The sequence below is a fragment of the Larus michahellis genome, chromosome 8 (assembly GCF_964199755.1).
Source record: "Larus michahellis chromosome 8, bLarMic1.1, whole genome shotgun sequence".
NCBI classification, from domain to species: domain Eukaryota; kingdom Metazoa; phylum Chordata; class Aves; order Charadriiformes; family Laridae; genus Larus; species Larus michahellis.
In genome coordinates this window covers 55,481,701-55,506,792 of record NC_133903.1, presented here as the reverse complement: position 1 = coordinate 55,506,792, position 25,092 = coordinate 55,481,701, and the positions used below count along the sequence as shown (strand labels likewise).

At 40.3% G+C, this 25,092-nt stretch overlaps 1 protein-coding gene across 3 annotated transcripts in view; it reads right to left on the bottom strand.

Moving 5' to 3' along the window:
* Positions 1–24,062, bottom strand: part of LEPR (leptin receptor) — a 42,787-nt gene extending 18,725 nt beyond the window's left edge. The window contains exons 1-10 of one of the 3 annotated variants that reach the window (XM_074598364.1): positions 23,704–24,062; positions 19,491–19,556; positions 18,466–18,524; positions 15,479–15,811; positions 14,327–14,444; positions 6,935–7,140; positions 5,235–5,380; positions 4,408–4,546; positions 1,285–1,581; positions 1,009–1,126 (exon numbers count right to left, since the gene is read on the bottom strand). In XM_074598364.1, the coding sequence (XP_074454465.1) occupies positions 1,009–1,126; positions 1,285–1,581; positions 4,408–4,546; positions 5,235–5,380; positions 6,935–7,140; positions 14,327–14,444; positions 15,479–15,811; positions 18,466–18,505 (1,397 nt within the window). In that variant the 5' untranslated portion in view covers positions 18,506–18,524; positions 19,491–19,556; positions 23,704–24,062. Of the gene's footprint in view, positions 1–1,008; positions 1,127–1,284; positions 1,582–4,407; positions 4,547–5,234; positions 5,381–6,934; positions 7,141–14,326; positions 14,445–15,478; positions 15,812–18,465; positions 18,525–19,320; positions 19,557–23,703 lie in introns of all 3 variants that reach the window. The other 2 variants (XM_074598362.1, XM_074598363.1) reach the window with 2 other exon arrangements.
* Positions 24,063–25,092: the final 1,030 nt, after the last annotated feature.

Sequence of the window (25,092 nt, the reverse complement as noted above, 5' to 3'; positions counted from 1 at the left end):
TCTCAGGAAAGGTTGTCTGTCTGTCTGTCTGTCTATCTAGTTTATATAAAGAATAACACGCTTCGAGGAAACTCTCAAGCTCAATACATTTGTAACTCAAATGGGTTTTTTAGCTTCATACTTAAACAATACTATCACAAGCAATATTTGTGCACATGAATGAAGACACGGCTGATCATATCACTGATTTAATAATCAGTTTTGTATTTCACAAACAATGATGTGTTTGCCCCACACCACACCCCAGTTCTCCTGCTCTGTCCAAAAGACAGACAAAATTAAACCAACTATCTGAAAACAAGCTAGGCCAAAACACCTGTCCAAACCCAAGAAAACTACAAATTGCTTTAGACACCAAAGATGCTACCTTCGTAAGCAAGGTTTTTTCCATCTGGAATGAATTAAATTCCATCCCTGTATTTTTATCTACTGTTTGTATATATAAAAAAAGATACAGAATTATAGAAAAATCAAAGACTGAATGGAGACCTAAAGAGGTCTCAAGTCCTACCTCCCATTCAAAGTAGGGTTAAATTCAAAGTCAGATGAAGTTGCCCAGGGTCCTGCCCAGTCGAGATCTGAAAGCCTCCAAGGACAGAAATTCTACAGCCTCTCTGGGCCACTGCTCCAGTGCTCAGTCACTCTCACTGTGAATGCTTTTTTTCCCATATTTCCTTACAATTTGTAGATACGAGCAACTAGAAGAATAAGTTTTATAACTGATACAGGCAAACACACCTAATTTAAGAAAACTGGCTTCCAAATTGCACCTACATGTTTTATAAATGCTGAAAAACGGGGAAATAGAATCCCTGTTACACACTCAGGTATCTATGGTCCCCTTTCTGCATGCATATTTAATACCCCTAGAGTTCCAATTGGGAAAAAATCCAGCTTACAGAAACTGAGCATATTTTATAATTACATCTCTTCGGAATTCTTTGCTGTAATAGTATTTCCAGAGCAACGCTTTCCAAACAGGAAGACTGCATTAAAAGTTCTACATACCTGTAGTATCTTAACTGCAAGGAACTCCCCAGGAGCAATGTGTTTGGGTTTGCAGACCATCTGCAAGTCATTTTAGTTAAGTACCCATCCGTTTCACATGTGATATTAGTATTCACATCTAATTAAAACACATTGAAAGTTTATTAATAAAGATATGATTGTTTATACAAAAACATGCATTACAAGTCATAACTGCTCAATAAAAGCCAGCTGGAGTTTAAAATGGAAATATTCTGACCTTACAAAATTATAATTTAAAATCATCTGGAATCTTACCTACTACATATAATTCAGCGTATCTATGATGACATTCCCTATTTTGATGACAACAGTATAATGCGTTATAGAAGAAACTTCCTCTAGGTTTTGTTGCTTTCAAGTTGAAAAGAGTAACTTTGCTTACGCGATCATTCACAAGCGTATACTGACTTTCTGGGATTTCTTCTGCTAAATTCAACCACCAAACAATCTTCTTGGACACTACAATCTTGGTTTTGTTTTTATAGATGCAATGAAAGGAAACGTTAGAACCAACACTGGTCAGTATCTTAGGAGGGAAGTACAGAACTTCAGCTATACAGAAGGGAAAAAAAAGGAAAAATATATCAATTGATATTAGAATCTCATCAAAAAAACATAAAAGCATACGTCAACGGAAAAATATTATTATCATCATCATCATCCAGTTGTATTTCTAAGTTTCCTACTTCTTAATTCCTAACTATAGGGGAGAGGAGCAGAAACGAGCCTTTGACTGTTTCCCTTCATAACTGATATTTGTAAATTCTGATTAAAATAATCTTTAATATCCCCAGGCAAACAGGGATTAAATAAGCAGAAAATCACTGGAGGGTACAATGAAAGCAATACACAGCAGCACAAGGGAAACAGGGAATCATACACGCTCCTGTAAATTAAATCTTGGGAAACTAATTAACACTGCTGCTTTCTACTCAGCCCACTTTTTTTAAGGTATCAGGTCAGCTTATTTAAATACTGCAACAAGCACTTGCAACTTAGAAAGGGTCAGCTTCTGTAACTTGTCTCACAAACATATACACCACAGATTTTAAAATCGTAAAATTGTCCTCAGGTGAAAGTGAGAGAAAATCCAAGTAAGAGAAGAACTATGTTAGGGTTTGTAAAAACAAAATAATAAAAATCTAACTCTTTGAACCCTGCAAGGACGTTGAAATCATATACTACTCTAATAATGGAACATAGATTTTGAGAGAATTGCTATTCAGAACTGAAGGAGAAGGGACTGAAAAAAAAAAAATAAATAAATAAAATAATCAAGCTTTCCAGTAGTTACTAATCCTGCTCCTATTAAAGTCAGCAGGAGACTAATGTCTCAAAAACTTGTTTTACAATCTCAGCAGTGTAGCTAATACCAAACAGTAGCAGTGATACAGTAATTAATTCACCTAGGCATAAAGACACTGGATTTGCAAAGCATGTAAACATGCTCTGCCTCAATCAGTCAGGTACTTAGGCAAGCTACACGTGTTGTACACCTGCTGAAAAGGAACAGCTGTCCAAAGACCAACCCAAAGCCAGCATGAAAATCCTTAAAAGGCCAGGTTTGCTTTCCATAGTTGAGGAACCATGTCAGATATTTTTAGGATTTTTCCAAACTACAGGCCTTCTCAGGTAGTAGAGCAGACTCACAATATTGTCATTGTCAAAGACTTGTTAAATATAAATCAGAACATGACACTAGTCAGCTGTACAAAAACATAACTGCCTGATTTCAGCATTTACTCTCACGCTGTTAACGTGCCTCCATGAATGCGAGGCGGTGCTCCTGCATCTGCTGTGGTGCTGCTCCCAGCTGTGCCGCACACTCCACTCTGCCTCCACTGGCTCATCCTAACACTGGCCCTTCGGAGCACATGCCAATTTGAGCTTCCTGCAGTGAAGAAATTAATCCCTCTGTGCTGCTCTCAGGTTTGTCACAACGGGATTAGTTTGCTGATGAGATGTATCTTTAATACAATTACACATCCCATAACAGGATTAATAAAAAATAATCTAACAGTATCTACTCTACCTCTTTTACATCCGTATTTCTCAATACATTCATAAACCGTGTCTGAAAATATCAGTATATGCATATGTGAGTGAGAAAACGTGTATTTACCCCCCCAAAATTCTCAAAGCTATATAGCTATATGCACACATACTTTTTAAAAAAAAAATTATCTATAGATAGATATGAATCCAAAAGAGTAAGGGCCAGTTAGAACTCTAGTCATTTAAACAGGCATCCTGTGTTTCACGCTTGATCGCCACAAGGGTCTGGGTATTTTCAGCTTTCTTGGAAGAGAGCTCCTTCTGCAAAGTTTAGTTATTTCCTTGGTACTTAATTTAAACACATACACTACACTATTTAGCATACAGTATGCAGGCGTACACATAAGCGCCTAGGTAAAGCACTAGTACTGTCATGTAACAGTTCAGAGGATACCTGTGACACCACAGACCAAAACATTTCCAGTTAATCATAAGCAGACCACGGAAAAATACGATGCAAAAAATCCTGAAATCTTTAGGCTGACCCAAAACAGTTCAATCTGCAAAGCAAATCAGCAATCCTGATAACTGACCAAGGAATTGCCCAACAATATTTCTTTCCCTTCGTATATACTCTGACTGTGAATAAAGAGCTGTTACGACCTGTCATTTTAGCAGGATGTTGATATAAGGGAACTCATTAAATCCTAAGAGCCCTTTACTCATTCTAGGAGAGCTCTTACCATGTGCAACATGTCAGGAACTTACCCTATTTGGGCAGCAAATTGATTACAATATATAAGATTATATGCTTAACACTAAAGCCACATGCATTGAAACTGACTGACTGGGGCTATTATGCAGATGGGGGCTCAGCATTACAAACCAAGATGAATGACGTTAAATCTACAAACCCAAAACTGTGTTCTGCACTTTTAGTTCAGCTACAAAGCCTCATACTAAACTAAAAGTTAGAGAGCGCGTTAGGAGAAAAATCTTGTACTGAGTAGAGGTTAAATGCTGCCAACCATCTTTTGAAATGGAAAAACTCTTAGAAAAAGAGCTTTTTCTGCGCGTGAACAGGTGGTTGGTGAGCAAGCAACAGGGCCAGACAAGGAGGTGTCACGGAGGTGACTGTGCAGGACTCTCTGAATGCAAGTCTTGTATAAAGGAAGGAGCAGAATCTCAGGCAAAGCCATGCAGAAAGAGAAGCAGAAGGGGAAAGAACTTCCACAGGATTTTTCAGCCCAACCCATGCATACTGGATAACACCCCTGGATAACACACACTCTCAACTACTCATTCCACAAACCAAACCAAACTGGGAAATCTGTTCTATTCCAAAGACTACTTTCTGCACATAAGTGACTGCACATGACCTACCTCCCAAGTTATACGGTGTGCTCCAGTCACTCCAGAACCCTGGACCATGATGATTCCTGCACCGCACTTGAACTAAGTGTGAAGAATCAAGTAGCATGTTGTCTATGGCCAGTGAGGTTTCTAGAGCAACTTGAACCATCTGTGGGATTTATCAGAAGCCATTATTGTTGTATAATGAAACAGGAAAAAGAAAGAGACAGAGGGAACCAAAACAAATAGTCTACAATGTAGTTTTTAGGTAAACAAAAGCTTTCTTCTTTAAATTTACTGTAAATATGAACATGGTAGAGGTTGCATACCTCTGTGGAAAACATGTTATTTCATTCTAGACTGCTAATTAACTGCTTTTTATTCTAGAGCCAGTTGCATGGTAGCAACAGAAAAAGCAATTCAGTAATAAAAGCTATAAATATTAAACATATACGCATGTATCATGGAATTTGGGATTTGCTGAGGGTAGAGAGCTTTGCCTTTAGACTTCACAGAACCTAGCATTTCATCCAAAAAGAAAGATGCGAGGTTTTTTTGTAAGACCTAACAGGAGACGTGTCTTTCATCAATGTGTAATGGCTCTCCCAGTGTAACAGATGTACAGTCCAGCTTGCCAGCTTAACCACACTCTGTTGATGTTTACCAGGGTCTACTGGACACACCAGCTCAGGAGAAACCAGTGTGCCATGCCCAGCTCCACCAGACCAGCCACGTTGCTCAGCCCACCAGCGCCACTGCCCAAGGAGAAGGAGGGTGGTAAGAAACCCTGGGCTCTGGAAGGGACCCATCGACGTGCATTGCTCCATTGTAAAACAAAGCGAGCAGAGTTGACTCACCTGCCAACCGTTTTGACCTGAACTTGCAGAGATCTTCACTTCATACTGGAGTGGGTATGGCATCAGCACAGGGTCGGACCAGCAGATCTTCAGTTGACCTTTCCCTGTCATTTCTAGATGCAGGTTCAAAGGAGGTTCAGGCCTTACTGCAGACAAATTAATTAACAAGGTTACCACTAACCTTATTGCCTGTAACTGCTGGTGGTAATGGGTTCTTACTGATTCAGAAGTCTCTTTCACACCTTTCCTTTCAACTTTAAACATTAAAAGACGTTGTGTAATATCACCGGAAAAGTGCACCCTGGCAGTGTTATATAGTTAGTTACCAGAACATGCTGTTTGACCTAACGTTTGCCTTAAGACTACATGAATTTCTTGACTTGGTCCATGATTCTCCCCACTAACCAAGCACTAACTTACCTGTTTTTCTGAAAAGAGGAGAGAGGGATGGGAGTGCTGAGCGGAGCAATTAGCTCAGCTCCTCAAGAGATAGGCGATAATGTCCTCATATTGTACATAATTTCTATATATGCCCATCCCTTCCACAGTGATTATGGCTATGAAAGAAGGTCTCCAGGAGAGCTACATTAGGGCAAAGTAATAATGGAGGGTTTCAGAACTTTCCCACAAGGATGAAGAGAACTCTCTGGAGAGGGAAATGGATGGGCAATTTAGAATGATACACCCACTCTTCCTCAGAAAATAGCATAGCTTTTAAAACACAAGTCAGTAACTTCTACATTACACTTTCATCACTCTCACAATACAAATTATGTTTGTTCTTCTGATGCTACCTGTTCTACTGATACCATCTATAAGCGAGTACAACTCTATATTTCACAAGTATTCACAGCTTTACTTTCAAAATAATTTTTAATTGAGCTAAATCTTGGCAGAACATATACTAATATTATGCATATTTAAAATATACTTCACTAAGCAGAACAAACTAATTATGTCATTTCAAACACTGGCAGCAGCTCTGAATTTTTAATTTTTTCCTGTAGCATAATTTAAAAGCAGCATGATGAAAAATGCAACCTCTCATCTTCAGAACTAGCCCACCCAGAGACTTTTAACTTATTCTGCCTGCAAAGCACATCAGTTAGGAAGAAATTTATAAAACCTCTATTTTTTTCCCCACAGCTGACAGAGTCCCCGCCTTTTTGAAATTTGCCAAGATCTGCAATAACTCTGCATATTGGATAGCACCACATATCAAATTCATAATGTCAGTATTGCTTCAACTTGATTTACAGAGGAATGTTTTCCAACTTGGAAAAAGCTGGTATTATATGTGTAAGGAGGCAAGCATCAGGGCAACAGAGCTGCTTGAGAAAAGAGGTGTTTTTATTTGCTAGGTAACTTCAGGAACAGCTTATTCCCCCCCTCGCTTTTTAATTTGAGTCCTCAGCCACACAGACAGGTAAGCGCCAGCACTGCCCCAGACTCAGGCACAGAGAGGTCCTGATTAGAAATGAAAGCTCAAGTACGTTGACAGCCTGGCCTTTGCTCAGTATGGTTTTGTACTAGAGCCCAGACAGGCATTAGGCAGCTAAGAAACATGTACAGCACCACCCTGTGCAAGTGAGACAGCACCAGGAAGCCTTTTCCTGTTCTGTCTGTGTCCTCCTTCTCCAGAAGAGACATCCTGCTGCTGTTCTCCATTAAAAAAGCTTTAAAATATACTTCATATTTACCTATGTCTATGGGCTTGACTGACATCAAAGGTGACCACAGAGGTGTTACGCCAATCATCATCTTCATCCACATAATGTAAGTGTAGTTGAGTCTCGGAGAAGGCAGCCAGCACTCACACTCGTCATACTCACTACAGTCACACTGAGCAACCATGACAGTCCCCTTTAGAGAGCTTGTAGATACATCTCCCAGTGACAGCTCTGATCTACATGGGAAAAAACAACCATAAAACAAAACAAACCAGTATTTCTTTCTATACGCTATCTCAATTGAGGAGGTTTATCCATCTGGCTAAGGTTTATTTACAACAAAATAAAAAAAAAAGTAATGCAAAAAGTCAAAAAGGCAGTAATTGTAACCAATTGCTTTTACTTTGCTGCTTCTCTCTTTTTAAATGCTTTCCAAGTCAAGTAGTTAAGATGATTTCATGAAAAGTATTCCTAAGGCTTGACTTTAAAACAAAAGTTTTACAATACTAGTTTCACGTGTAGTTTACTCAGACTAGTTCCTGATTCCTGCTGGTAATTATTACTAGATACTTCTCAGGCACACAAAGTTAGTCTACCTTACAGTGGACTAATTGGCAACTCTCTGTCACCCCAGTGGAGATTATGTTCTAATTCCTATTCATGAGGCACTGAAATATAAACTAAACAATTTAACATTCCTTCCAGCTTCTGCTACAATTAAGTATTACAAGTAATATAATAATCACAATAACTATTCAAGTGAAAAACAAGTTTTGGAATAACAAAAGGCTAAAGAACTCCACCCTTCCAAACATGTTTTAGTAGTCATTTAGAAGAACCTACAGTATTTGGAAAAAAAAAAAAAAATGGACACCTGCATCCTCCAAAAATCTTAACATTGTACAGTTAATTCCAAGATAAGGCTTTGATTATTTTCATGCACAGCACAGCATTGCCTACTAGATAGTCTGGTGTTTCCTAGGAAAGCAAATTATTTACTCACATGCATTACTATTGTCTTGGACAGGCTCACGGAAAGGATTTAGTAAGTAACTTACCACATTTTGCTTTTATTGCTTCTCGGAGTAAAGCTCATGGGACTATTTTTGATTGAACATTCAGATTTAGTTTCAAGGGGGGGTTTGCCTTTTTTCTTTTTATTTTTTTCTATTAACACTCCTTCCTTGAGAGTTTAACACACACAGTTTTTGATTACATAATCCAATGCAAAAATTGTATGGTCTAAGGTGAACTTTTGAAGTTTTAAACAACTAATAGCTGCATGGGCATAATATGTGTTTCATAAACAGTTTAATCAGATTTTCTAATAGTATGATTTCAATACATTTTAAATGAAATAAATGACAAAGTAGCATATACTGACAGAAGCAGTCAGGCATTATGTCTCCTGAAGGTAGCAAATGTTTTATTGGATACAAAAAGAACATACACACTCATACTGAAATATGGGCCATCACATTTGGTTTCTATCTCTAAAACACATACAATTTTCCTTGGGTCAACCTCAAAAAGCAGCATGAAGATGACCCATACTACTTCCCATGTACACATTAGTACACAGATGCTTTTCAAGTATGTTTTACAGGCATTTCTAGAGCAATCCTCGTGTGTACGATTACTTTTATACTTGTTTTCAATCTCCATTGACACCAGTCAAACTATTATTGATTTATGAAATAAATACCACACAAGTGGGCACAAAGCTGCTTCTATTCTGAGAGCAACCAGCAGTTCCCAGAGTATTCTTCATTCTCACTTCTATTCCACAGATATTCTTTAGGCTCTTTCAAACACAAATAGATGTTTATGGTGTACTGCAGGTATTCACTGACACAGGCCTTCTTAAGGTACTGAACTGAATAGTGTGAATGCTTTGTGGCCAAACTTCTCACAGCAGCAAAGCCAAGATAAATCCTGACAGTTAAGCCATCCTGGATTCTTTCCTGCTTTTGACATTTTATCCTTACCAAAAAAAGATTATGTTTTGAATTGTTCTGAAGTCATTTTGGAATTATTTCTGTATAGTAAGGGTTTTGTTTTACTAATTCAGAGAACGCAATTGAAGTTAATAGAATAAGAACCTTTCTGTAAAGGTTTTAAATAGTTTTGTAGTTGGTGTGATTCATTGTAATACTTGAATTCCAGGAGGACAGAGAACTCTACACTAGAGGAGGGGAACAGACAAGATTTTCTGCTTTTTTTTTGGTTTTAGTCAATTTGGTATGTAGTACATATAATTGACTGTAGAGCACAGGGGGAATGGGCATGATTCACTGATCCCGTTACCATAATCTGCCCAACTTAAAAAAGAAAAGGTCAAAAACTGAGGAGTGGTTGGGAGCAACCAAAGGGCTGATGAATTATGGGGAAAAGCGTGTGTGAATCATGCTGTCTGGGACTGCAAGGGAACCCACGATGTACACACATGGATCTGCCTGAACCAGGTCCCCACTCCCCTCATTGTTCGCTCATCAACACACACTTACTGAGCATCCGCCTTGTTTTTAGGATACTCTTAGAAGCTGGTAACACAAGGATTTTCAATAACACCAAGTCTTCATAGCACCTGTACTCTGCAGGAATGACCCCGTAAGCCATGCAGGTTCATATGAATACGTAGTTTACATTTATTGGTGATGCAGTCCGTCCATACTGACATTCCTAAAATAATTTTTACCAGGACTCACAGACTTTAGGACACGAGAATTATGGAACCTTATGCTAATAGTATCTGGCATCAGTACACAGGATACAGCTTTTAAATTACTTGGAATATTTTTGTTTTTATAGTTGTGGCTTCCCTCCTTTTCCTGAATTTCCTTTCAAAGACTTTGCAGAATTTTCTTTTAAGTTTTTCTGCCTCCTATTGTTGCTCACAGATTTTATTAGTCTCAAAAAACCCACAATCAATGCCTAAGAACGCAGTCTTTTCATCAAACCGCGTCTTTAATCTGATCTACCTGGAAAGCAGTTACCACCACGCCCCCCATCTTTCTCCTAATCATTCCTAATAACTGTTTCAATTTTTAACTAAGCTTGTTTGAACCCAGAAGACCACCTGTGTACAGGAGGAAAAAATGCTAACAAGCTCCTACCCATCTTGTGTTGTGCCAGTATTGTGTTTCAAAGGCCACTTATTCGGGAGTAAATGGGCATGGGTTGTTATTGCTCCCTGCTCCCACCGCACAAATCTTTCTGTTTCTTTACTGTATAATACGCTGTGTGTAGGAACGCAAGCGTACCTGCAGGAAAACCCTGCGGCTCCATGCCAGGCAGGTCACCAACCCCCTGTGACAGAGAATTACCAGTATCTCACTTGTATGCTGTAGACTTCTTTTTACAGCTCACTACCTCTGCAGGCAACAAGGGCAAAGCAAGGGGAAAGACCAAGCTATGGTGTCAGATGCCCAGGTCCACTCCTGGAGGAAGATATCCAGAGACTAAGGAACAGGGTAATGAGCTTTGCATTTCCACGAACTGGGACACAGGAAGACACAGAGACTATCTCACAAAACTGAGTTTGGGATAAGACAATAGATCACTGGAGGACATGATCATGAGGGGCCCCCACATCAACTTATTCCAAATTGCCATGCCTGGGCTAAATGTATGAGACCTGATTACAAGAAAAATAACAGAAAGCCAAAGTATTCTGGAGAACTGCGGCAGCCTGGTATTGCGCGAGCAGCCTGTCATCTTCAGTTTGGCTGCAGATGGATCCAGTCACAGAATTACCACTCTTCCTGGACTGTAGATACTGACTCTAGAGGAGCTTAGATTTATAAAGCCCTCACAAGTCAGGAGATGTCAGTGCCTTCACTCAGTAGAATAAAAGGAGAAATTTTGGGTAAACTTAAAACCTGGAGTTTTACATCAGAACTGCAGCACACTGAGAGAAGCTATAAATCCTGCTTCAAAAAGCACTTTACATCATGCAACAGCGATCAGATCTAAGCCAGATCTAAATTTGGGGCGGGGGGGGGAGGGCGCGGAGGAAAGACAGAGGGCTTATAAAATATATACTATGTCCCCATTTGGTTTTATAGTCCTGGCTGCTGGAATTGGAGAGATTTGTCTTGGCACAGAGAGGTAAGCAAAGACCAGCTTGGTACTAAGCAGATGAACTTCTGTGAGCGGATTACTGGAGCCCACCTCGTGAGATTCACCAGAAAACTGGTGAACTGGACTTAAGTTTTAATGGCTGGCAGAGAAGGGAGGGACAATGCCTAAAGGCAACATGACTTCAAGCTGGAAACATGGGGCTAAAGCATAAGACACTGCAGAAGAGGAAAAAAAAATAATAAATACTGCATGCCCTGAACCACAGAGGTAATTAACATTGCAAGAAGGGCACATGTCCAAGGCTTGCTTTTCTTTTCCACCCCAAACACTGCACTTTTCAGTTGCACGCAGATAGTTCTTTTAGTCAACACCTCAAGTAACACCTCCTAAATGTTTTGTACTTTGGAGCACAATTCAACCATACTTCAGAATGTGTTGTTACTTATGCTAAATTAATCTCCGGCCCCGTGGTGAACTGTTAGACTTTAAATTAGACACTGCAGCATGTCTTACCTGAATTTCAATCAATTTCTTGCAATTGGAACACCTAACTGGAAACAAAATGTCAAAATTGTTTCAGGAAGAAATACATTAACTTCTACAATTCCTCTAAATTCAGGAAAGGTACATCACCACATTTCAGTAGTTATGTTGAGGCATATCAGAAATAAGGTTGCCATTGTAACTCTGCTTCCAGTATTTCTCCATACTGCGTTTGTGCAAGTGCTACCTTTATTAGGAATTGACAGGAGCAAAGCTCTCTCGGGTCCTAAGGACTTTCAATAATTATATCTCAATGAATTTGATATGTAGTAGCTCTAGGACAATGCTTATTTGAACAAGCTGCCCCGTTAAACTGCAGAACATCTGATGGCTGCCTAGCTCATGAAAGGGTAAGTCTCTAATGAAAGGTTAATGATGTCCACCTGAAGAAGGCTCAATGTATAACTGATGCATTTGACTAAGCCACAAGTCTTGAGGCAAACTGCACGATTTATCCTTAAAAACATGTGAGCATAGGCCCAGAACTAAAGGAGAGCCTCACAGGTGCTTCAAATAGGTGAAAAATATGAGTACAGCCTATACATCACCATCTGCTGAAAGGGCAAATTATAATCAGTGCTCAAAATTAAACTCGGAGCATTCATCTGTGTCACTACAAAGGGATCCCTAAGGCTAAGTGATTTCAGTTAATGTAATTAACCATCAGGGTATACAGCATTCCTAGAATACATACAACTGGAAACATCATTCACTTTTGGTAGACAATTAACCTAATTTGTCTAATTAAGTTTCAGAATAATCTTTCTCTTCCCAAAGAAGTGCTGCTAGGGAAGGTAAAAGCCCTATCACTACCCTTGCTTGAGCCTCTTACAGAATACTGTCATAGCACTGTTTTGGAAAGAACATTTTCTGTTCAAAGTAACTTGATATCGTTTACAAGCAGGCAAACTGTGGATGTGTAAAATAAGAGGATACTTCTTTAATGCTGAAAAAATTAAAAGCTGTAGAGGACCCAGGCTTTTTTCTTGTAGATTCTTCTAGGTCATTATTTTTGTACATTGCCTGTCCTATATGTGAGAATTCTGGCTTGATCTCCAGACTCCCTAGGAGTAACACATGCCAGGAATGCATATTTTTAAAACTGGGAATGTTTTCAAGGTATTTTGGCTCATGTGAATAAAATGTTAAGGTATCAGCAAGCCAACAGGGAAAGCTGTCACCTTACCAAAATCTGAAATGCTTTTCTAGCTGTTCCCCCAGCACAGGGAACCTAAAAGAAAAATATTAATATGAAATCTGGGGAGTGAAACAAGTTCTCCAATGTCAGGGACTGCACTGCATCTTGCCTTTGCAGCAAAAAGTAATCAAACACAGAAATGCCACAAGGATTCCAGTGAGTCCATAGGGCCTGCTCTCATAAACTGCATGACACTTACTGAATTCCCTTCATAATACAAAGAACCTCTTCATCCCAGCTGGGACTCAAATCTGTTGTTCCACGGATGTTAGGCATACCAAAAAAAAAAATTCAGTACAGAGATTATTACACTAGGATTACTGGCAAAGATTTTTCTTTCGCAGTTGAGACTGGATGGAACAGAGGCAAAGTCAGATCTATTTCTCCCACAAACACATATATAATGGTATTTCAGAAATCAAAGCAATGAGGAACACTGGAAACTGGAACCCACTCAAAATCTGATTTCAGCTTTAATCATAGAACGGTTAGAATTGCAAGGAACCTTAAAGATTATCTAGTTTCAACCCCCCTGCCCTGGGCAGGGACACCTCCCACCAGCCCAGGTTGCTCCAAGCCCCGTCCAACCTGGCCTTGAACCCCTCCAGGGATGGGGCAGCCACAGATTCTCTGGGCAACCTGGGCCAGGGGCTCACCGCCCTCACAGCCAACAATTTCTGCCTCACATCTCATCTCAATCTCCCCTCTTCCAGTTTAAAGCCATTGCCCCTCATCCCATCACTACATGCCCTTGTAAAAAGTCCCTCCCCAGCATTCCTGGAGCGCCTCTAGGACTGGAAGGGGCTCTGAGGTCTAAGGTCTGTGCACCTTCTGGTTTCTCAGATGGTCTCAAACCTGATCATCTCCTACAGTGGGAGGTACGTCATTCTCCCAGTCCCTGCCTTTGCCTTCTGCCACTTGGATGGTGTGGCTAGAGCACTTGCCAGTGAAGACTGAGGCAAAAAAGTTGTTGAGTACCTCAGCCTTTTCCATATCCCGGGTAAAAAGGTCTCCTGTTTCCTTCTGGAGAGGTCCCACATTTTTCCTAGTCTTCCTTTTAGCACTGATGTTTAAAGTATTATATCAACTAAACAACCATATTTATTACTAGTCAATACACTTGCTTTCTACCCTGACTACAGAGATAATTTGTGGCAAGCCATATCTGGCTTTTTAAGTAAAGTCATCACCTGTAAATTCAGCTAATTAGACTATTTATGTTTAGCCTGTTTCCTAAGGAAATATGGTGAAAAGCATAAGAAAGAACCAAGATCACAGCTTTAAAATTACACAATTTTAACAGCAAAGATATTTTAGCAAGTCAGCATTGGTTTCATTAAAGCATTTTAAGAAACATGGAAAGGACGGAGAAGGGCAACCCTCCATTCCAACCATTTCTCATTCAAAGACAGAAAGGTAAACTTTCCATACTATCTGAGATTACTTTTAGATAGGACAAAGTTACATAAAATATCATCTGCTTACAAAGCTAATGCTACCTCTGTGCTGCAAGCTTGAGAAGCCAATGTTGATGTTTTAGAAAATGCTTTCAGATTTCTAATGCTAATAGTGACAAATTTAACAGAGACTGTACTTACACAGCATATAAAAGATTAACCTTCAAGTCGGCTCCCAAGTACAACTTCAAAAACCGCAGGCTACAAACTAACAGGTCCAGCTTGCCTTTAATCCAACATTCAATGTTCCAATTTGAATCTGAACGAAAGAAAGGGATTAAACATTTCTGAACTATATTAAAACAAAAAGCCCCAAACCAACTCAAGAGCCAAGGTAAAATTCACTCACAAAGAGAGGACAAGTAACAGACACTCATGAAGGTGAGGCAAGTGTGCAGACGTTTATGGATAATCCTTGCTGAACTGGGTGCTAGTATCTGCCCTTTAACACTTCAAAGGCTAAAAACCTAAGTGATATTGCTGCATTCTTATTATTAGAGAAGGAATATATTTTATCTGGCTTTACGGACCAAGGCCACAAGGGGAAGAAAGAAATTAAGCTGCTCCTGCTGGTTGAAGGTTTTGCTACTGTTAACTGGTACAGCCTCTGTGTGGCTGTACCGCATACGCCTTGTGCACACATATGCAGCTCTACTGCATATACAACAGCAACAAATTAGCGTGGCAGTTTTCAACAAAAATTTATTTGTTCCATTGGACAGTTCTTGTAAAATGAAATTCTACTCTACTGAGGTCAATGAGATTCCTGCCACTGATAGCACCATGCCAACAGGCCAGCATGCTGCTCAGAGACTGCTTTAAAGGAAGAGAAAAACAGCCCAGGAAAAAATAATTCAATCTAATCCATGTACAGATATTTGCTAAGGCATCACAATCCAGGCAGAAAAGATGGCACTTTCTCTCCATCTCCTCCACCTGCTGACGGAGTTTAAAGCCCATATCCATAAAAATATTTAAAATATTTCTCATAGTGTCTAAATTCCTTTGAAGATCTGGGCTTATGTCCTTATATGCAGTGCTACATATTTTATTCAGAATTTCCCAAGAAAGACAGCCAGCTTTCCCCCCCCCGCCCTTTTAAACTTTGCTATACAATTTCCTTCAGCTTCACTACAGACTTCTGTGAGGAAGGATCTTACCATACTACATTGTCTGCCCTGCATAAAACTGAATCGCCATTAACACAACCCACCCCCCCCACCCCCCAAACAACAAAAACCCCAACCATTTTTTGAAGAAGTATCTTCTTATGCCCTTGAATGGAAAACCTACCTATTTCCTGAGAAGCAGAGATACTTATATCTGAAGAAATAAACTTCCTTGCTCGCATGCTTGCTCTGTACAAAGAACAATCAATGTTGTTATCACTCCAAAGGCAACACAGAAAACTTTCTTCATTCGTTAGCAAGGGAGGCTTGGTTTCAGATGCTCCATGCTCCCTCCTCAAACCAGACCAACTCTCTACAGCTTCACCAGAGAAAGGCCGCAAAAATGTCTCATTTAGCACCATACAGGGTAACGTAAAGTTCCTGGGAGGAATCTGATGGACCATACAACGGGCAACTGCCATTTGAAGAAAGTCTGCAAATATAAAGGCAAAGGTATCTGAAATAGAAAAAAAAGTTCATATTACTTGACAACAAAAAGGGAGCAGCTGGTGTCATACAGAAATTCATTCATTACTTAAAAATCAGGCTATTTCCACAGGCTATTCTCTGAGTTGCAGACAAAATTACTAACAACTTCCCCTCTGAACTGGTGTCACAACTGACAGGTGCCAGCCTTCTCCCCCAGAGTCACTACACCTAACTCTTTGTTTTCTCAACCTCGTGAAATAGAACAAGGACAAGACTGTAGGGGAAGCATCTCTTTGGGGTAAATTGGCTTATATTAATTCAAAATACAGTGAATCCTAAATCTAAGTCCACACACTGTACAGGTATGAGTCTTATCTCCTCCTGCAGTGCTGGGAGACTTCCAATCGAGCTCTTATAACATGCCTCCATTACTGTAGAAAAAACAATCCCATTGTAAATATAACACATGGTCAGATTGTAACTGTTAAATACCAAAGAACAGTATTACAAGAATACATGACTGGATGTAACCATGCAACCCCAGGGCATTATCTGGGAAATGAGATGTAGGAAAAGAATAATCTTTTCCATCAGACTTAGAGTCTTCAAAATAAAATCACTCTGACCACATTTGCAGCTCTTGTTGGTAAGTCATAGCTTGAATTACACTACCAATGATTTTTGGAAATGATGAGCATGTCAGTTTTGGAAACAGCTTACTGTAAAACACTGCGTGAATTTCAAAGATTAAAGCTCTAGTTACAGAAAGGCATGTGGGTCATTTCTGCACTTTGTGTTCAGCTTTTTGCTCAGTAAGGTCATAAATATTTTAAGCAGTTCATTAGATAGAAATTAATTCATGCTCTATGCCTTGTGATAGCCAAAATAAGAAAAACAGAATTTCTCTATCACTGTTTAATAGCATGTAAGCATAAGCGTAAGCTAAATAATATAAAAAACACAAAATGAAAGCTTTTAAGAAAAGTAGGTGCATGCTACCTTAAAAGCAGACACCATGTTACTGTGCAGTGTGTTAAAACGTTTCGTTTTCTCTTCACACAGATTTTGTATTGCCAGACTCCTGAAGGGTTCTGCTCTTTCCTCCGCTCTCATTTAACAAGAGTTTGTGCCTCTGTAAATATCAGATTCATTAGGCCTCCTGCCTGCATGTGGAGTTGACCGAACAGACTATTAGTCGTCCATACGTGATTAAAAAAGGACAAATGAATAAGTGAGATGACTGCCTATGAAGCAGGACAGATAACTACCATACTACCCAATTCACAGAGGCAACTGCAGGGTGGGAAGAGATTCCTGCCAGTCATCTATTTTTCTAAAAAACAGACAATCTCATAGGATTAATTAAATAAAAAGTCAAAATGTGTGCATCTACTTACCACTTCTGCAGAAGTGTTTAAAAAATAATAATAATGCATTACAATACAGAACGTTTAGCATAGGATTGCTATAGCCCGTTAATAAACTGCAGCATGCATTTGGAATGTTTTCCTGCTACAGGTGCACCAGTTTGTCTGTGGCACAGACGCACAGGAGGCCATCACTGACAGTTCTGTCCCTCAACTAGCGGCTTATTTCATGTCTGGGTTAACAGGGCTACAAAGATGCCAGACACGGTTATTTGGTTATTCGGAATCAGAGAGAGATGGTCACTCAATAGATACACCGACTTTCAGTCATTACAGGCCATGGGATGATGACAAACTGCTCTGAAGCCTAATAAAAACTCCCTGAGGCATCCAAGTTTTCTAATTAAAAGGTACACAATATGTTTAGATTACATAAGGTATTTAAAATAAGAATGTCAACAAACGCAATGTTTGATACTAAGTGGATAAAGGTACATATATAGCAAGGTAAAGAAAGATGTATATGTATATAGAAAAGAGAGATATATACAAAAAGATGTACGTTTATGTAGAAAAGATACAGAAATCTAATGATTTATTCATCTTTTGTGAAAACACAAGATGAAAAAAAATTTTGAAACTAACTTCATTGGATTACAGCATCTGCTTTCTTCCTAAGCATCATCACCAAGAGTCTTTAAATAGTTCTGATTTTAATCAAAAAAATGAAAGGCAAATACCAGCTGCCCCTGAACAGCATACACCAATATTGTTACAGACAATTAAAACTTCCCAATTAGCAAACAAGTTTATTATATCCAACATTTGCAGTTTATTGAGCTCCTTTTTACAGCACTGTGCACACAAAAGCAAGAAGTTTGAGCAGAGCTCAAACTCAATGTGACACCCTGGCTACACCGAACTAAACCGAAACTTTGCAGTTCTGATTTTCCCTTCTGCTTTTGGACCTATTAGGGAAACAAAACAAATTGCCCATGAGCTTCTATCTCACCAAATTTTGACTGGGACATTTATTTGAATACGTCTTGACCCACCACATACTTTCTACTGATACTTCCTGATCTTAAAAGTCAGTTGCAGGGCTTTTTGGGATAAAATACATAAGCACAACCCCAAGAGTGTCAGCGTTTCAATTTCACACAATGATAACATCAGGTCTTTTCTATATTCTGGTTGCATGTTGTGGTAAGATACTAATCCAGTAACATGACTTGAAACAGCACTGTAAAACAGAAATGGTGATTATTCTTCATTCTGCATAATTTCCAACTGACTTATTTTTTTAGTAACTTACCCAATAGCACAAACATGGTCAGAATGATTTGCCAATACATCTTGCTTTACAGAGCTGATCTGAAAAACATATAGAAAATTAACTGAGAGCTGATTGTTATCAGTCTATTATTTCATTAGGGTTTCATTTTGGTGCACTGCAGTTAATTTGATGCTCACACCTTTGTAAGCAGAAAGGAAGAACAAAATCAGAATGTCGTTTGAGGGAAAAAAAGCCATTGCTTACAATATCAATTAAATATCAATACAGCTCTTCTTTCATCATTAGAGATACATAGTACCTCATTTCTCCAGGCTTTTGCTGATCATTGTTCAGCTTCTGTGTTTGGTCATATGAAAGGCACTACAAATCCAAACAATCAAAATGCCCAAGGGACACTAAATTTTCAAAGTACAGCATACACAAAAACACTCGGGCACCCATTTCAGCAGTGAAGACCTCACTAAACTTTACAGTAATATTTCAATAATGTCATTTCAGGTACTTTGTCCTTCTTTATTTTCATCCCATAGTTATATAAATTCTGTTAAAACCCAAATATAAGCATTTTTATACTATAAAAAAAGCTCAACAGAGGATATCAGAGTAAAGCATACAGAGTTTGGTTGCCATTGTAGTTAACCTGAGCTGAATGATTAGTAAAATTTACAGCTCAAGTCAGACAGAGAATGCTGGGGCAAGAAATAAGATTTAGGGAGTCCCTCTAAAGTATTCTTCAATATTTCAGAGAACAATTTCCTTGAGAACATCTATGTTGCCAAAGGAACTGGCGCCAACACTCTGCAATCCAGTGGCCTTTCAGTTTGGGGGTGCATGTACTGTACTATAGATACACACAGAATGTACGATACATACAGATTACCGCAGTGGGAGCGTTTCCATACTGGCTACACAGCAGTTGGCTTTGCAGCCTGGAAGGAAAGCGTATGTGGACGCAGAAGACCAGAAGGAGAGAAAAAGTGTGATTCCTTCCTGGTTTTTACCACTCCTCAGTGTATAGTCTGAGTACACCCCTGTCGTCTCACCCAGGGCAACACCTCAACAAGCCAGCGCAGAGTGGAGGGTCAGCCCCATGGAGGAACCAGTGGCTGCTAAAAAAACCGAAAAAAATTTGGTTACAACAACGAAAGCCACCCTCTGCCCAGAGCTATCCCTCCTCTCTCAACAGAGACTTTGATAAGATCACCCAGTGACCCTGACACTGAGGTGATTCAATAGGCATTGCTGTCTACCTGAAGCAGCAGACAACTGACCAGCAAAGGAACAGTATTTCAGTATTCTTGTCCCCCTGCAAGCTCACCCACAAGGAAAGCTCTTGCAAATTTACCTGGGGCTGGAGTCGGAGCCAAGCCATTTCTTCAGCACACACCACCTTCACTTTGGTCTGCAAGATGAGTCAGTCCCATCCACTTTTCTCCCCCTTCACCCAGGTTATAATCAGAGTACATTTTGAGCAATTAACGAGGAAAGCTCAAAATTTCAAAAGCCGTGCTTCACAACCCCTGCTTCAGAGGAAAATCTGCCTCTCAGCACAGCTGTTAGGAGGCCAACCTTACCTGTACCTCTTCCATTAGTCTGTTTCCTAATAGGTGAGCCATGAAGGCCAGAGGAATTATCTAGCTACAACCTTCTGTTAAGTCTGTCATTTCACAAAGATACATTCGGGGATTATTTCCGAAAGCCTATGATCAAAGTTAACTAGTTTTTTCCCAAGTTTATGACTGAAGAAAAAAAAACTTTTAAAATAATACACTTGACATAAACGTACCCTTTTCATACTATTAAATGTATGGTTTATGGAAAAACAGTCCATGTTCCTCTTTTACAGCTGCAACTGTAAATTTGCTGTTCATAGCTCAACCATTTCTCAGCAAGAAACTGGCAGAGATGACTTCCATATGTTGTACAAGATGTATATTTCAAAGGCTTTTAAAGTCATCGATATGTCATGGAAGTTATTGCAAATGCTTTTAAAGTTCTCATTTCAAAACAATTAAAAAATGTCCACCATCAAGAGTTCTAAATAAGCCATGGAGTCCATCACTTGCTCTCCCATCATAGGCACTGCAAGAAGCAAAAGCTATCACCCAGATATCTTTGTACTACTGCTCCTAGGTGTTTGAAGAAAAGAACCACTATTTTGGTAACTACACATACTTCATTGTACTATTTCAAAGCAGAACATGAAACACCAATGAAACACCATCCCTCGTTCATTCCTGGAAGTAAGGCGATAAACGGTTAATTGCTTTAACAGCAACTACTGTGTTAGTTTCACCCATGCAATACCTACTGTAGACTGAAAAGAAAGCAACCACAGATCCCCAGAACTGGTATCAGCACTAATTTAACCATAATTAACAATATTTGTGCCAGAAGGCAAAAATACAGTTCAGATCAGCTTGAGACATCTTCTCCTCCTATTCTGTTGCATCTACCTAGGCTTATAACATCATCTAGGTGTTATTTTTCAATTCTGGTTCCAACAACACTCATGAACAAAAAATAGTGCGCTGTACATGATCAAAAAAGCAACATGAGCTACATGTCACCAGCGTTAGCTCCTCTCCTGTTCAAAGTTCAATGTCACTTGTGTAAACTTTACACAGGAATTGGGTAAAAAGATACATCAACAGATAACTCCCAGGACAAGATGAATGTACTACTCGACCAGACAGAACTACCCGATATATTTTCTAGTGAGAATATTGAGCTTGCCAGAATTCCTACCTTCATTGTAAGAAAGAATACAAGTTTTACAAGAACAGTTACAGGGAACAGGAAGTTAAATAAAGAAGAATTATTAAAACTTGTAACTACAGCTCTATCCCGGAGAGAGTAAGTTAACACAGCACAGACAAATGGTTTTACGCTTGGCTGGGAGGTATCTCTACAAATGGAAGGAATCAGGGCCCATTTTAATACATCTGTCTTAAGATACTGCATTCTGAAACCACCAACTTTGCTGCTGCTGCGTACAAGAAATTTTCCAATTCCATACGTAAATAGTATGTTCCTCTCCATGCTAATCACTGTACAAAAAACTTCAGCAAGTAGAGTCCCTGCCTTGACAAAAACATCTGATTAAAAACAAAACACAGCAGATAAGACATGCAAGAAGGACAACAATGAAAGTAAGACCATTTTTCTTTACAGGCCGGCTGAGAAATCATACAATCCATTGACATATAAGCATGGTAAACATTTTCAGCACAGCCTGAAACAAGCATGGCTGGTGATCCACAAACACCTGCTCACTGGGCACAGAAAACATACTAAATGTTTTCCTTTTCCTTCTGGAGCTGCCTTTTTTTTCTTTTCCAGTTTCTTGTCTTGACAACTTATATTTCTGCATGTCTCCTTTCTGAACTACAAAAAAAAAGGGCTGAAAAGAGGACTGCAGTATGAGGCAGGTCTACCTGTCCAGTCTGAACACCAGTGAACAGAGGGTGGCACTGGTGACTAAGAGTGCCAAGCCTCCACAACCCATCCTGGATGCAGCAGAGTAGCACAACCCTGACACCACTAAACTCAACTGCAAAATTCTCACCAACTTTTACAGGGACAAAAAGACTAGATGAGCAAATGCTGCAAGATCAAAGCCTTACAAATCAGTGGTTTCCAATGAGCAACTTCAAAGCCTACAGAAATTTATAGAAACTCAGTTGCCAGAACCTCCTATTTTTCCTCAAATAATGTACACACACATACAGGGTCTGGAGCTCTTTTTTAATCTTCCTCCCAAAGAAACAGCAACAGCTGCTAGTTAATGGGAAACAGGAACATAATACTCCAAGCACACAAACTGTCCCCGACTTTTGCAAGCACTCCATTACAGCTTTTTTTAAATATTTAAAAGATCTCTATGAAGCATAAAAATATTTTAGTAATAATGCCTACGCACAGCGCCTTCTGGCCTGCTCTTTAAGGGTGCTGAGGGCTTTCCAGTCCTGTTGGTTTTGGCAAGACCAGTGGTTCTCAGTCAGCCCTCCTGGGCATGGAATTTCATTGCATTTGTTTGTCATTTAGTATATTAGTAAACATTATTAATAGAGAGTTCAGAGTAAACGGAACATACAAAATAGCAATGAACGTGACTTGCATTGAATAATTTTGCTTTCGAATACTAAAGCTTTAACCGAGGCAACCCAAGCTGCATGCCTCCCCACGCAGTGAGGACGGCGAACCCAGCAGCAGAGCTACCCTTATCTCTCCCGTGCGCAGCAGCACAGCCACAAAAACAGGCTCCAAGTCTGCTGGGGGAGCCTCTCCGATGAAACTCAACAGCAAAACGTCTCAACGTTTCTACAGACTGTACAATTCTCCTTGATTGTACTGAAACCACCCCCTCATTTCACGAACGCCCCCGCCGCTCGGACAGGTTCCCTTCACCAGAGGGAAGGCAGGGATCCAGCAGCACAGAAGTTCCATTTGTTCCTGCATCGCCAACACCACAGCACTGAAGTTTGTGCACGCTCACGACACGCTGTTTGAGAGACTTAAGTTTAATAAATATTACCGATTTTAAGTCAGAGATACAGAAAAGCACTTTTAATGCACACTTTCTCTCAGTGTTTTTCACTGATGAACATCCATGGGTTTTCCCTTACGTGCAGCTGTAAAGCAGAGCTCCTGCAGTTACCTGGCACTTAAAGCTTCTTCGTATTATAGCCATGCTTGGTAGTTAAGGGCTCTCCGTGTTTCCATTATAAACTCTATTTATAAATGCTGTGTCAATAATCAACATTATATTTCCAAAGCGCTCTCCTATCAGAATGGACTGTAATGGCTTCCGCAGCATCAGCGACTCACAACCCACATTCAAAGAGATTTTCTTTTTTCTTTTACTTCAGAAACTAAGCCTCAAGAGGAGGGGGAAAGAAGAAAAAAAAAAAAAAAAAAAAAGGTCTGGATTGGGTACACCATGCCAACCTTTGGAGAGCTGATCGGTGAGGGAACAGACCACGCTCACGCGCCAGCTGCGTTCCGTTCTCAGCGTGTTATTTCGGCAAAAACCAGCCGGTTTTTACCTCAAGGTGCCCCCCCTTCCCACTGCCCGGCTGGAGGGAGCCGACCCCCACGGACAGAGCGCGGCTGGGAAGAAGCCGGGAGGGAGGGAGGGAAGAGGGCAGGAGCCCCAAACTCCGCCGCTGTCACTCGGGAAAAGCCGCAAATTAGAGAAACAAGCGGAAGAAAGAAAGAAAAAAAAAAGGAAAAAAACAAAGTAAATTCACCCACCTGCTTCGTTTCATTCCCGGGATCTTCACCGACAGCCGAAGTTACGCCGCGGCGGACATGCCTCGCTGCTCCGCCGGCCGCCGGCGCCCGCTGGAACGGCCCGGCCGGGGAGCAGGAGGGTCCCCGCCGCCGCCGCCCGCTCCCCTCAGCAGCCCCGGCGGCCCCGCCTCGTCCTCCCGCTGGCCGGGGCGGCGCGGCCCGCCCTGCCCGGCCCCCCTCAGGGCCGGCCGGAGGCGGGGAGGGGCCGCTTCGCCGCTTCCCCCTCACCGCTCCCCTCACACACAAGATGGCGGGGGGGGCGTCCTTCAGAACGCCGGTCCCCCTCAGAGCGCGGCCCGAGCCCCCTCACAACGCAGAGTGGTGTTTCCCTCTGTGTATTTTAATTTCATTTCATACAAATAGCGCGCCACTGAAGACAATAAAGTTTAAACCTTCGAAGAGGTCACAGCCCGTGAGGTGGGACGCGTGTGAAGTTCCTCACTGCCGCCAGCACGGCTGCCAGGGGGTTTACCTGTCAGTGCTTCTACCCGAGAAGTAAGCTGAGCCACACGGCATCGCTTCTCCCTTCTGTAAAACGTGCAAATAAAAGCACTTTCACATAAAAGTTTCCAGGCGTCCTTGCACATGAAACCTTGTGCTTCCCTGCCCGGCCGTCCTGTCCTGTCACCGCTGCCTGGCATGGCAGGCCTTGAGGGAGTTTGTCCAGGGTAAATTCAGGGAGAACCGAGAGAGAATATTCAAAGTTTTCCTCTTCTAATAGCCTAACACATTATGATTATAATAGAAAGAAATTTAATGACAGTTCTTATCTTTTGGTTTGGGTTTTGTTTTTTTTTTTTGAATGCAGAATGGGACTGCTTTACCTAAATAGAGAACCTTCAGGGAACAATCATCGCTGCCTGGATCCACCAAACATTTGTTAAGAATTTAATTAACATTCAGTTTAAATGTTCCAGTTAGTGGTTTTAGCAGTGGAGGCTGTACAAAATAGCCAACTGTTAATGTAAAAAGTGACATAAATCAGAAGTACAGGGAATGCTTTCTGGCTATTAAGCTTATTCATTGTACTTCCCAAGGATCTCCGAATTTTCAGAAAACACTAAACATAAATGTTGTAAATTACTATTCATAACACAAACTTGCCTACTTGTCAGTAGAAGGACAAAAATTAGTGTTTTAAAAAAGAAATGATTCAGATACACTGCTTTTAAATGGTGCATTAAGCAGTGCTATGCAATTCGGTTGTGATGATTTGTTGAATTACATACTGGAAAATGAGTATCAGAATTTGGTCCTGAAAATCCCATTCTTTACAGTTGTGAAAATGTTAATATTAGTAGCTTGCCAGGGACATCCAAGGTGTATTAAGAATGTGAACATACAGCATAA